Source organism: Psittacula echo (assembly GCF_963264785.1).
Source record: "Psittacula echo genome assembly, chromosome: 1".
NCBI classification, from domain to species: domain Eukaryota; kingdom Metazoa; phylum Chordata; class Aves; order Psittaciformes; family Psittacidae; genus Psittacula; species Psittacula echo.
Window position 1 is genome coordinate 51,479,851 of NC_137735.1, and position 14,033 is coordinate 51,493,883.

General features: G+C 38.2%; 1 protein-coding gene across 2 annotated transcripts in view; it reads left to right on the plus strand.

Annotated features, from left to right (window-relative positions):
• GRID2 (glutamate ionotropic receptor delta type subunit 2) overlaps positions 1 to 14,033 on the plus strand; it is a gene marked incomplete at its 5' end in the record, with an annotated part of 729,364 nt that overhangs the window by 591,629 nt on the left and 123,702 nt on the right. For both annotated transcript variants that reach the window (XM_080624929.1, XM_080624930.1), the window contains one exon: positions 4,524 to 4,836. In XM_080624929.1, coding sequence (XP_080481055.1) covers positions 4,524 to 4,836 — 313 coding nt within the window. The remainder of the gene's footprint in view (positions 1 to 4,523; positions 4,837 to 14,033) is intronic.

Genomic DNA, 14,033 nt, shown 5'->3' on the forward strand with positions numbered 1-14,033 from the left:
TGTTCAAGATCAATACATTCTGGTTGTATTAACCTGAATCAGCATTCAGCAGGCTCTAACACAGATTCCTGGTATCAGTGAGCAGTCCCGGGCTGCTCTTGTTTGCAGCAGCCCTGCTTGAGCTGCAGGGCAGGGCAGAAGCCCTGTGGTGCCAAGTACATGCCCTAGGTCCACAACTGGCCTCGTGAACATGACGTTTCAAGTTCACTCTGTTCCAGCTTTGAAGACAAGGTCCATGTTGGCTGCTAAAATAGGAGCTGGAATCAGCAGATCAAAGCAACTAGTCTTTGAATTTGGAAACAGATTCAAGCCTCCCCTCCTTTGATTTGTCAAGATCTATATTAGGTACACCCTTGATCCATCACTTGACACCTTCTGCTGTCAAAATAAACTGAATGTAACCATGCTATGGAAATCTGTGTTTGCTGAGTGCCTGAGCCAGGAGGTCTATAGAGGATAAATTCTCTTTGTGTGAAGAACATGGTGCTTTTGCCCCTCTACTGTCAAATGACCAGGGCTTTCAATGCATCCCACAGAGCTTCAGCTCACAAACAGGATCAGCTCAGAGAGCAGCAGCTTTCTGTGGGCATGCTAAAACCATCTCGGGAGCAACACTCTACTGCAAATCTTTCTCTTGCTGTTAATTATCTGTCTTTTCACATGCTTCCCTTAGTTGCCCTCAAGTGCACATCAGCAGAGGGAGGAGCCTGTGTGACAGGCAAGAGAAGTGGCTAATGTCACTTCTGGGAGAGGACAGTAGGTTTCCATTCCAGCACGGCTCTGAACTTCCTGGGGATATTCACATCCATCAACCATTATTTCCCACATTTCACCATGCTACCTTCATTGCTAGGATTTTTTGTTCTTTCCAATGAGGAGCCATCAGGAAGCAACTAGCATAGGGAAAAATGCCTGATTCCGCTTAGGCCCATCAGAAAAGGAAAACTAAATACATACCTAAATATTTTTAAGAGAATCTGCAAGTCAACTAGAAGCGTCTTATGAGACACTTTTAACACATGTTCCTAAGGGAAGTAGCATAGGAAGGGAAAAAAACAAATAGGGAGGAAAAAGCGAGAGTTATAAATAATATCTGGGTAAAAGGGCAGTTATTTGCATGTATGTGTGTCAAGTTGAGCAAAAATTTTTCTCTGATTAATTTTTGCATGTCCATATTAATAACTGAGTAGCATGGGTTTATTGCTTCTGTCATTCTTTGAAGCTTGATTTAATATTTAAAATGTATAAAATGATAGGCTCATAGGAGAAATTTAAAGTAGATTCATTTATTTTTCCTGTTCTTGATCACAAACCACAAGAATCATAATAGGATTGTTTTCTGTGTGTATGAGATGTGCTTGCTAAGCAATAGCTTAGGGTCACTTCAGGGATTTCAGTCTTTGCTGATTAGCTGGTTCTATGACACCAGTAACAATGCTATCAGACCTATTTGTCAGACATTTATTTTAGATTTTCCAATTCTGGTAATGTTGCTCTACAATGACTTCAAGAGAGCTACTGATAAGGAACATAAATTCTTAAGTCAGTCACATAAAGAAAAATAATGCCCTCTGCTGTTTTTATTCAGTCAGTCATTTTCAGAAGTCACAGTTTCATTCATCAGAAATGTGTTAAACAGACATCTAAGATGATGATAGCTGGTTTTGGTGCTGCAAAAACTTAGCGAGTGGAGAGTTTTACATGTTTATCATTCAGATTGGCAGCTTCATATCTAAATATTGACATAATTGCATGTGTTTGCCTTTCTATCTTAGAAGCACTAAGTGAACCTTGACTACTTCAAATGGATGTCTTCTCTGATCCAATTTGACATGTTAATGACAAGCATTTAATTTTTTCCATCTTACAATTTTAATACAAGTTGACAGAATCTATATATAATGAAGAATGCTCACCACCAGTAGATCAACTGTTAAGTTAGGCTTAACCTTGGTTTTATGCTAAATATAGTTTTCTGGTATACTGGTGTTTGATTCAATTTAGTAGTTTAAGAATATGAGTTGTCATATTTCAGTGTAAATTTTTTTCTTTTTTTAACAGTTAAACACAGGAGGACTGGGAAGTCAGGACTTTACTCTCTCCTTTCAATTTTTTACTATACTACCACTCTTTAATTGCAAGATATAATTATATCATGATTGCTGCTGCAGTATGACAAAGGAAATGCAAAATTTCCATTAGGACAACGTTGATCCTCTGTCATAGTTGGCTGTCATAGAGTAGAACCATAATGCTGGGGAATTTGGAGAGACTGTTGCCCAGAGTAAAATACAAGCAGTTTTTCTACAAATGCCACACACTGTGTTTTTTCATGCAATGTCCTTCAATGTATTTCATGGCTAAATATATTTGTCTTAAAAAAAAAAAAAAAAGGAAAAAAGGCAAAAGAAAATTCTATTAATCATGACTATTAATCATGACATGGTCTACTGTGAGGCATCCCTTAGGGGAGTGGGAACTAGATGGTCCTTTCCAATCTTAGCTATTCTCTGATTCTCTGATTATATGATTCAATCCTATAGTAATCCATTATTTGGTAAAAGTATCTTTACTTATGTTTATTGTTTTCAGTGGAAAATCTTTAAACATCTTACAAATACAACTTGCACCTCACAATAATCTAGTGTGGTAGGGAAGTATTTTGGTAACATGCTGGCAATTAACAACATAGCTGAAATTAAACAACAGGGGCAAAGTCTAGGACTTTTTGTTTCAGTTTGTCTTCCTTTAACCCTGAATTCCTGTTTCACTTTTTGATATATATTCAAGAAAAAAAAAAAAAAAAACAACAAAACAAACCAACCCTATTCAGTAAATACAACCATATTTTCCTGTTTGGCAACTTTTGGTGTGGAGCCCTGGACTTACACATTTGTAAATTATCTTTAAAATAGATTTATATTCACAATCTTTTCCGTGGATAATTCTGATGAATTTTTTACTTGGATTTCTGACTGAGTTTGCTGCTGCCCATAGGCAAAGGGCAGTTAAATCATCACTCACAAAAAATTGCTAGGAAGGGACATGAAGTGAATTCATGAAGCCATGCTTTCAGCTGTGCACATCAACAGAGGTTCACTTAAGACACCAGAGAATCTAGCCCACACATTAAAGCTGAAGGTCTAATTTATGGCTTTCAAGCAAATCAATATTTTCAAACACTTTTTTTGTCCCAGTCATCAGGCCTCCAGCTATCTTCTGCCACTTTCTGAAGCAAGTGGACAATTAATACAAAGTTAATGTCATTGAAACCAAAGTCTTAAGTGCGCTGTGATTAAAAGTGTGTTTGTACCATGGGGAGCAAAGTGTTTTGCAGATGGCATTAAAAGAGCCCAGATGATTTGCAAATTTAGTTCTAATCAGTTTCAGCTGCCATACCTTCCCACTTAATATTTCACATCACATTTCTAAGGAGCTAGTAATCTCTGCATTCTTTGGGCAAAAAGAAAGAAGTTCAAGAGGGTTAATAAAATTTGACACAGTACTTTCAAGCCTTAGTGCTCTCCTCAACCCCTTCTGAAGGACCACACACTGCTTTAGGCAGAGCAGAAATGGATTCAATCAAGCTACTAGCAGCTTAAAGTATTTTAAGTACTCTTTTTTATAGTAAAATATATAGAATTTACAGTCTTTGGTATTGGGGCTTTTTAAAATTATGTTAATGTGTCTGTCTTAAATATTCTTTCTTGTTTTGACTGCATTTATAATTGTTCCTATGAGAAGTAACATAGCACCTGCTGTAGTTGTGCCTGATGTCTTTGGAGACCTAATATCCAGGCAGGCTGTGAAATACAATGATTAGATCAAGGAATTTTATTCATCCTCTTCTCATCTGAAATGGGTTCTTTAAATTACAAAAAAAAAAAAAAAAAAGCCCTAAATGGCACAAAGGGAGTCCAAGGTAGCTGCAGAACACGTTGCAAAAGGAATTGCTTAGCAGGAGGATATAAAGGAATTAATAGCAAAGGAACTGTGCAGAACATCTGCTTTTCTGCACTTCAGGCTGCAGCCAAAATTGATGTTTTTCAGAATTTCAAGTTCTCCCAGTGCAGTGGCCCTTAGTCATAATCATCATGTCACCAAAATGTTGTATGTCGTGTGGTTCTGTCAGGCAACTAATTTCCTGTGATTGGAAATGCTATACACAAGGTCTGCCTTTTGCCACAATGACAGTGATGGCTTCTGTAAGCCAGACTGAGAAGAATGACCAGAAATAGATTTCCTCCAGCTACTCTCTGTATTTGAAGTGTTTTGATTCCTTGGAAAATAACAACATGGAAAGCTAATGTGTCCAAGTCCACTAAGTGAGGTTTGCTTACAGGCAGACACGTGGTACAGCTATTCTGTTCAGGCCTTAGTCACATTTCTGGTTTCATATATACGATACTTAAGACATTGGCCTTGGCATCTGCTTCTCTATAACTTGCTTAAGTCACAGAGGAATGAAGATCCTTTCTATAGCTCCTATTTATGCATGTTGTTCTCTCTCCCTCTTTTCTCAGAGAGCTGACATAGGGATCTCTGCCCTAACCATCACTCCTGACAGGGAAAATGTGGTGGACTTCACAACACGTTACATGGACTACTCCGTGGGTGTGCTGCTTCGAAAGGCAGAGAAGACAGTGGACATGTTTGCCTGCTTGGCACCATTTGACCTCTCCCTGTGGGCATGCATAGCTGGCACTGTGCTCTTAGTAGGGCTACTGGTCTACCTCTTGAACTGGCTTAACCCCCCACGCCTTCAGATGGGATCCATGACCTCCACAACCCTCTATAACTCCATGTGGTTTGTGTACGGATCCTTTGTGCAACAAGGTAAGAGACAGAGAGAGACTCTGCTTCTGAGAGAAAACATTGCTATAGAAACCTTCCTCTTCCTGCCTCCCTCTCACAGCCCAGAGAGGCTGGAAACACTGGAAAGCCTTCTGCTATAAGACTTCTAAGATATTTGTCTGTCCAGTGTGGGAACTGTGAGACGTCGTTACATGCTAACTTGTTTTGATTTGTAGTTGTCTATTACTACAATTAGAGAAAGACGATTTTCCCCAAGGGAAAAAAAAAAAAAAAAGTATTTTGCATATACTGGAGAATTATTGTGAGTGCTGTGTTCTTGTGCAGTCAGACAGAAAGTGTTGGTATTTAGCTTTTGAACTAAGTTTAGACTAGTCACCAGCACAAAATGGTCTTATTGTAGCTGATACTCTTTCCTCCTTCTTCTGCTATATCTCAGTTTTCCTATATAATGTTCAGACTCAACCTTCTCTGGCCTTGCTGGATGCTTTCTCAGTACCCTCTAGCAGCTGGTGTAGCCCAGGCTGTTCTCCAATTCTGTTTATATTCCCTAATTCTTCACAATCTACCTGTTCTGGCAGAGCTATAACCATGAATCCTAAAGACATCAGGGACTACAGATCTTGGTATGGTACATGCTACTTAGAATTCTGGTCTACAAATCAGAGTTGTAATGTAAAGTGGAATACAAAACCACAGCTTCATATGAGAACAAAGAAGATTTAGATAATAACACTTGACAACAAAACAGAATGAATACCTTCTGGCATATCCCCTTGCAATTGTTCGTCAGTCACTACTGGCACCGCAGGTACACATATTTGTAATTGCATGGAACATCTGCTCTGCAAAGAGCCATGGCTGCTGCAGCCTGAACACTCCAACTTAGTTTTTTGGATTTTAACATGAATTTGGATGGAACACTGTAGGTAAAAGCACCATTTTAGACAGCACTGGAAACGTATAATGGAGAAATTACATTATTCCTTGTTAGATGCAATCAGATGGCAACCATAAAAGCTAAAAGTATGCATGAAAATCAACTATGAAACTCCTAGAACAGAAAAAAAAAGCTAAATTAACACCACTATCCAAAAAAAGAAGAAAAGCTGAAGTTCAGAATTACCATAAAAGATATGATTTTAAACACATTGATCTAGAGACCTTACTTGTAAAATTATCATAGCAGTGATGGTGATCTGAGGAAAGCTGAAGAGATTGTTTCATGTTTGTTGTGGAATTATTTTTTTATAAGAAAACCAAATACTTCAGAGCCAGCTGAGAGCTACACAAGTTTTTTGAATGTATGTGGGTGGCTTTATAAAGTTTTCTCTCTGTCCAAAATATCTCCAGTGTAATTGTTTACAGAATCCAACTGTGAAAGAGCAGTTGGTCTGTTACAGAACTAGACTCATTACATCTGTCTGCCTGTTAGACTGAAACTTGTGAATTAGTTTCTTTACTGCATGATTGCAACTAATTTTACATAGGTTTATTTCTTGGTATTAGCCTTAGCATTCCTGCTGTACTCCCAACCTCATTAGTCCCTAAAAGCCTTATAGGAGACTGCCCAGCAAAGGTTTAAAGGAGGTAAAGCTAGTTTAATCACACACTTCACTCTCGTGAGTTACTATCTGTATTGTTTGCCTTGCATCTCTACAAGTAAACCTGCATTGCCTGGTGTCCCAAAGTTTCCTAAGTCATAGGTCCAGAGTAGTAGCTGTCAAGGGAGCTCTTCAATAGTTCTCAATTTGCTTACAAAAAAAAGATTTCTTTGACCAGTAAGTAAAAATGAATGCTTGAGGAGGGCTTAGAGAGAAGCCTTGAATTAAGCATGAAGATAAGGGAGAAAATAGATTAAAGGAAGTGGGACCAGATGACAAGGAAAAGGCAGAATTTGCTTTAAAAAAGAATAGTAATTTGTTCAAGGAGATCTGTATCTACAGTAAGAGGGTCACGAGGTGCAATGCGTTATTAGTAAAACCTGATGGCGGGACCTGGCAGCTGGGAGCACCAAAACTGTTGTGGGACTTCAGACATTCAGACAACTTGGAAGGTGAGAGGCATTTATTCACAGAAAGAGAGATCTTATCACCCTAGCAAGTGAGTTTTCAGCACAACTGTTTAGAATCCACTAAAATAATATATTTACTTGGTTCCTGCTGAGAGAGGGGAAGCTGTAGATATATCTCTTCTTCAAACAACAAGCAGGACAGCCTTTAATTTGCTAGAAGGAAAAATGACACAAATTAAATAGGGTTGGTGCCAAAATACATGAAAGTCACAGACGAATTTAAACATAAAGACTCAGAAGACCTCAGAAATCCAGTGCAAGAAGAGAGATACATTTGCAATGTCAGTCTGTATTTCACATTCAATTTGAATATAACAAAAATGTTATTAGCTGAAGCATTATTGTTTACTAACCCTTGTGAAGACAGACAAATGAAAGTATTTTCCTCTGACAGGCTAACTGGCTATTGTGGTAATTCTGCTTCTGCTTTCACTCATCATCTCTTCATTCAGCAGAAAAACTCTGCAGGTTTTATTTGTTTTGGAATAGCAAATCTGTTGCTATTAATTATGATTGGCATATCTTAAGTGTGGCAGCATGGGACATTTCATATACTGTCACGTTCACTTAAGTCTTTCAGCTTGTGATTTAAAACATGACAAGGTACTCATTTCTGTGATCAAAATATACAACCAGTGCTGCTTTTGTGTCCTGTGCTGACAGAAACAAAGCAGCATGAACCAAGGATTGCTAGTGCTTTGATAACCACTGGATTCTCTGTTTGGGGCTAGCAAGCACATTCTGGCATTGTCTTCTCTTTCTATTCCCTAGCTAGAGGAAAGATTTGCAAGCATACAGGCTGGCACACTCCAGGCCTACCACAGCTCTGAAGACAAAAGATGCCTTTGGTGCAAAAATGCAGATCTCTCTTTAAGGAAACTCACAACCTCTTTTGATTAAAATGGAAAGAACTCCTTTTGCTTGTTTCTTCTGAAAGAGTTGAAAATTCTGCAGATTTTAGCAGGTAGCTCCAGTCCACTGTATCACTTCATATTTTCTTTCAGCCTTGACTCCAATGTTCTGATCAAATTCTATTAACAAGTTTTAACCTTTGCAATTTTTGAAACCAGAGAAAAATACTGTGTCATTGGCTGTAGACTGGAGTCAGCACAAACCAGTCCAATAGTTTTTTAAGGCAGATTTACGATTACTGTCATACTCAGCTGTAAAATTGAAGTATTTTTAATGGTTTCCTTGAAGGTAGACTGAAGCTTAATTTCACTGCTGCTTATATCATTTAAACTTAGGTCTTGAACTTGGCCTTCAAATTTTTTTTTTCCATGTTGAAGTGACCAGTCTAGGTACAATTTTGAGACTCTCATAACACTAAGGTGTATTTTCTCTCAATTGCCCTTTTAATTTTATGTTTATTCATTACAGAGATGAGTGTGTATGTATTTATATACATTATTTTTGTATTTGTAAGCTATGTGTTATTTTTTATTAGATGAGACAATTCTGAAGACAGAGGTACAATGTAACTGGAGAGGCTCAGTTTATATAAAGTGTATAAACTGATAAGTGGTGGGGGTTTCTTTGCTCAAGCCCTTCATTTAAATAAAATATAATAATTCGTGCATTGAAATGCTTCGTCTTACTGCCCAATACACCTGCTTAATTTGCAATATACTGTGACCACTAAGAAGGGAGAGACTTTTTGGTGATCTTGGCCATGCAGCACTGGGGATTATCTTGAAAACAAATGTTTCTGACTTGGAACTATTCATTCAGACATGAGTAGTTTAGATATCATCTGTTACCTATGAATTGGTTGGTTATGTCTAAAGAGGAAGCGAATTCATAGACTTAGACTGGAGGATTTCAATTATGTTGAAATTTAGTGTCATGGCTTCTGAATTTGTTCTTTTCTGCTTGCTCATCTTAGAAAACTAAGTGGCAAATGCTCTGTATTTTGCCGCTTTTCAAAATTATCTTTTGCCAATTGGACAGAAAATGTTAAGGCTTCCTTTTCAGTGGGTTTCCTTTCTCTCCCCCTCCATATTTCCCCTTGGCTTCTCAATTGCTCCTTACAGGTTTTGCTCTCTGCTTGCTCACACTGCAGCTGATGGTCACCAGTGCTGTAACATTCTTCTTGGGACCCTACTGGTCCTACTGCTTCTGTTCTTCACTGTTGACTTGGCTCTTCCTCAGGCCTCTATTATTATATATACAACAAAGCTCAGCCAAGTGCAAAGTCCTACCCCTGGGGAGTAACAATTCCGTGTACCTGCGTGCTGGGGCCCACCCAGCTGACTGAGCACTGCCGTTCAGTGGGGCAGTATATCCCTAGGATATACTTCTATCCTTGGAGATATTCAAAAGCCATCTGGTCATGGTCCTGGGCAACTGGCTTTAAGAGGCCATGCTTGGGTTGGGGGACAAGATGACTTTCAGAGGTCACTTCCTACCTCAACTGGTCGTCTCAGTGATGTATTATATAGTCTTTGGTCAACTTTTGTGCTATTCTATTCAGTTGTGATTTTATTTCTCTTCAGCCCTGGCACTGTTGCGATTCCCTCAAATTTTGCCGTCATTAGAACATGCCAATGTTGGAAATCTGCCATATGAACAGGGGCCAAAGAACTGTCTCAGAGGGAAAATTTGGTTTACTAAAAACTTCATCAAGATTAACTGAATCAACACGCTGCAATGGCACAATGTCTATTTATACTTGCTGAGAACCTGGTTTAATCTCCTGAAGGTTTTCTATTAGCTTCCTACTACTTTATGGCCTCTTGTTATGAAATACTCTAGAGAGCACTCTGCTCTCACCATTACTGGAGAAAACTAATGATTTAAGAAACATAAGCTCAGGATTTAGAGTTATTCCAAGCCCTTTTGGTATAATAGATCGTTTATGGAGACAGGTGAAATGCTGCATACTTTTTATCAAGAACTTGCAGAGGAATGTTCTGGAGCATTTTATTTTGAGAGCAGCCTCTCAAATTTTGCTTCAGAATGTAGTGATAAGCTTACTTAGTTTAATAGGATTCAACCGAACGTAGGCAAAATAGTTACGTAGAAAATTACGTTTTCTATCTCGTATGAAAGACACAATAGAAAGACTGTCTCTTATCCCACTCTGTTCATTTTGCTTTGTATTTTGATGTAAGAGGAGGTATTTCTCACTGGTCTGGCAGGATTAGGCAGGTAAAGATGCAAGTTGGTTTCACTTAGAAATGTCTATAAGAAAGGGAACCAAGCAGATGATATTTTTTGGTTTCTTTGCTATAACAGGAAGTATTTTTAAAATTACTGAATCATTCAAAATTTAATCACTTCTCAGGGACTGCAACAAAACAGACATTCATTAAAGTTTTATAAATAGGGTTTGACCATAGGATAATAGGTTTTTGAAGTATTACCTGCAAAAGTATTATTTTCTTAAGAGATCTTAATACCATTGCTTAATCTAGCAAAGTTATGAAATGAATGATGTGAAAGCATCACTGGTGGACATTTTTTTTATCCTCCTAAGTTTTGGTTAGTTTAAAATGCTGGTCACAACTGGAGGTTTTGATTGGTCTTCAGTGGTGTCTGTAATGGCCATTATGTTCATAATGCCCAGTCAATGAGCAAATCTTACTGTTTGCCTTGTTTAAATTACATTTCATAAGAGCAATAAAATAGGCTCCAAGCCTTGGTTCTTCCAAGTTATTATAATACTTCTCGGATGGTTAAAGCTGCTCAGAATTCTCAGTCTGTTCTTTGCATTGCCACCCAACGTGTGATATAATCCTCCTGAAATCCTCTGCTTGAAGTGTGCTGTTGCTTCATAAATTACTCTATCTTGCTTATCTCACTCTCAGCATATCCCTATCAGCAGGAAACCATTACGCTGTAGCAACATATTTTCTTAGTGACATTTTCTCTTAATTAACTGAACACCAACCTCTATGTATTTAATACTGAGAGGAAAAATTTAAAAGCATTAATAAAAAAAGAAGTGTTAGAAATCAATTATATCTTCACATGGTGAAACCTAATTATTTTTTTTTTTTAATTTTAGAAAATCAGAAAAGATCCAGCATAAAGGCTTTAGGACTAAGACCTAGTTCCTAATTTGGACTCTGCCTCTGATCTGCTGGTTGGTCATAGAAAATTCGTTAAATATCTTGTATGTCAGTTCTCATTTGTAAAATGGAGATATTGCCTATCTTCCTTCATAAAAACATGTTTCATATCTTCTGATACAAAGCAAAACTTAAATGCCATTCTCATTAGTTAACAATTTTAATTGCTCTTCAAGCTAATGCCATGTCTTGACATATTCCTGTAACAAGGTGAACAGAATTGCTGAGCCTAAAATGCACAACCGTAAACTGGGAAAATGAAAAGTCAAATACCACACAAGTTAGGAAACAAACCATTCTCCGTGTTTTTTCTAGCATATAATCACCAGATGTATTTGTGACATTTGAGTTCCACCTTTAAATATGAAACCCCCAAATTCAGGTCGAAGGAGGTGATCCTGCCTCTCTACTCTGCTCTCGTGAGTCCCCACTTGGACTATTGTGTACAGTTCTGGTGTCCTCAACATAAGAAGGAAATGGAGCTGTTGGAACAAGTCCAGAGGAGGGCCATGAGGAAGAAAAGGGAGCTGGAGCAACTCCTGTATGAAGACAGGCTGAGAAAGTTGGGGCTGTTCAGCCGGGAGAAGGGAAGGCTGCGTGGAGACCTCACCGGGGAGGGACTATTCCTCAGGGACTGTAGCAATAGGACAAGGGGGAATGGGTTTTAACTTGAACAGTGGAAGTTCAGGTTAGATATAAGGAAGAAGGTCTTTACTGTGAGGGTGGTGAGGCACTGGAACAGTTGCCCAAAGAAGTGATAAATGCCCCACCTGGCAGTGTTCAAGACCAGGTTTGGTAGAGCCTTGGGCAACAGGCATCCCTGGCCCTGGCATGGGGGCTTGGAACTAGATGCTCTTAAGGTCCTTTCCAACCCTAACTATTCTATGATTCTATGTTGCTATGAAATTCACATTTTATTATATTAAATCTTGGCTTATGTATTAGTCTGTACACATACCTTCATAAAGTTGTCTTCCTGAATAACTTACTGCAGCCCTGGGGGTACCCATGCTCCTTTATCTCATGTCTCAGTGGTTCGGCCAGCATAAAAAAAATAACTAAATTTTGACAGTTGTGTCCTATGTCTCAAATGTGTTTGGTAACAAATGATCACTGACGACGTATACTGAGAATTATTGTCATGTATATAGTACACGTTTGCAAACATTGGATGCAACTTTATGTGCGTAGCACTTCTGGAGGTTTATTTGATTGTCTCTTTTTGAAAATATAATTCCAAGAAATAACCATGCTCCGAGTAAAATGTTCGATAGTGTGGGCATTTGTTTGCAACAATGTGATATCACTAGCATTAAACTGCCAGGGGATATGCTTGGATTTTCCCCTAAATTGAAGTTAAGAATCAGGTAGTTCTCAGAGGCATCTAAAATAATGATTTCAGTATCTTGTGTGCACCTGCTTGCTTGAGTAATAGCACTGGGTACATGAGGCAGTATATTTAGAGATGTTCTGTCTGACACACCTTCTGTGAGGAGGTGGAAAATGAATGGTGGCGTGAAAGCTCAAAAAATATCTTCATTACACTTGGGACTAGATCCAAGACTGATTAATTGACTGTGAGAAGGTAATGTCTGTCTGGCTATAGCATAAATGCTGATCAAGACCAAATGAGACAAAAAGAAAAGTAGGATTGGATGTCTAGCATCTGTCCATCCTTCTGTGTTTTTTTTCAAAAGCATCCTAAGGTGAATATTTTACTTGGAACAGTTTCTTTAATTGTTATGATTTTTAATATGACTTTGTACTACATTTGAGTAAAGAATGAATAAATTAGATTAAGTAATCAGTTTTGATTTTAGGATTCACCTGTGTATAATGTAGATTTAACTGAGAAAATGAGGAAGAACAATTTAGCCAGGAACTGAATGTTTCTTGCATGAAACAAGACTGTCACCCACATTTTAATCTGCAAAGATGTTTAGAAGCAAGCTTTGCTTGTCCTGCTATTTGATTTTTCTGCAGAGACGCTTATACTTAAATTGGCAATTTTGGCTGTTTAGGATAGGGAGGAAGTGAGAAATGAGTTTTAGCTTTATTAAAAATACTCCCCCTCTGTTTGGGTGACAGCAATTTCACCTGCAAAAAGATCAGCCTTTTTCAGCAGAGGATATCCAAGGCACCAGATGAACATGGGTTTAGAGGGGAACCCATGGTAGTTTCCATTGCTTTTTTGGTCTGTGGGGAGCCCCTCCTCTGCAACAGCTGTGCCATAACTGTATCCACCCATGAGACTGCTCTTTATGACACCAACTGGTGGGTAGGTGCCAGGAAAATTGCCTGCAAATTGTAAAGGCATGAGTAGCAAAGAGGTTTTGAAACTGCTCAAGTCTCCCTTCTCCAGCTGTTGAGTTTTTTATCTCAGACCTCTTGTAATATTAAAATGTGTATAAAAGAAGTAGGCCAAACTTAATACAATTAAAGGAAGCAAATAATGATACCAAATAATTTTTTTTTTTAAGTTTACCATCCTGTTGATTTCCCTGATTGCTGAAATGAAGGTCCACTCTCAGCAAATATGGGAAAATGAGAGCTGTTGGGGGGTTTTATTTCTTTTTTTTTTTTTGAGTCAGCTTCCCAGCACACAAATTATGGGGATTGCCTTCATTACAGCAGCATCCTGCTGTAGAAACCTTCTGCTGCTTAATTTTTACTCTTCCACTGTCAATAGAAGAAGGAGAGATCATAAAGTAGGACTTTACCTTTTCAGTGCTTTTGAAGTTAGTGAGATGTTATTTGGTTAAAAATCTGTGATACTTCATCTACCAGACAAAAACTGATGTGAAAGAACATGTGTAGTTTTAACTGAAGACTCTGCTTCCCTCACACTAGGAAAAGATAACAATGAAGGGGAAAGAGAAAGTCTTCTGCAAACAGGCTGCTAAGGAATGGTGATAATACATCTGTTGAGTGGGAGTGTTCGTTGTTCATGCTCAGATATACTTGCTAATAGAACATTTTTAGGTACAAGCATGTATTCTGTTCTTACAATAGCCTCTTTCATTTCTACATCTATCCCCAAGGAGGAAAATCCTCACTATCCAATAAAGTCATCT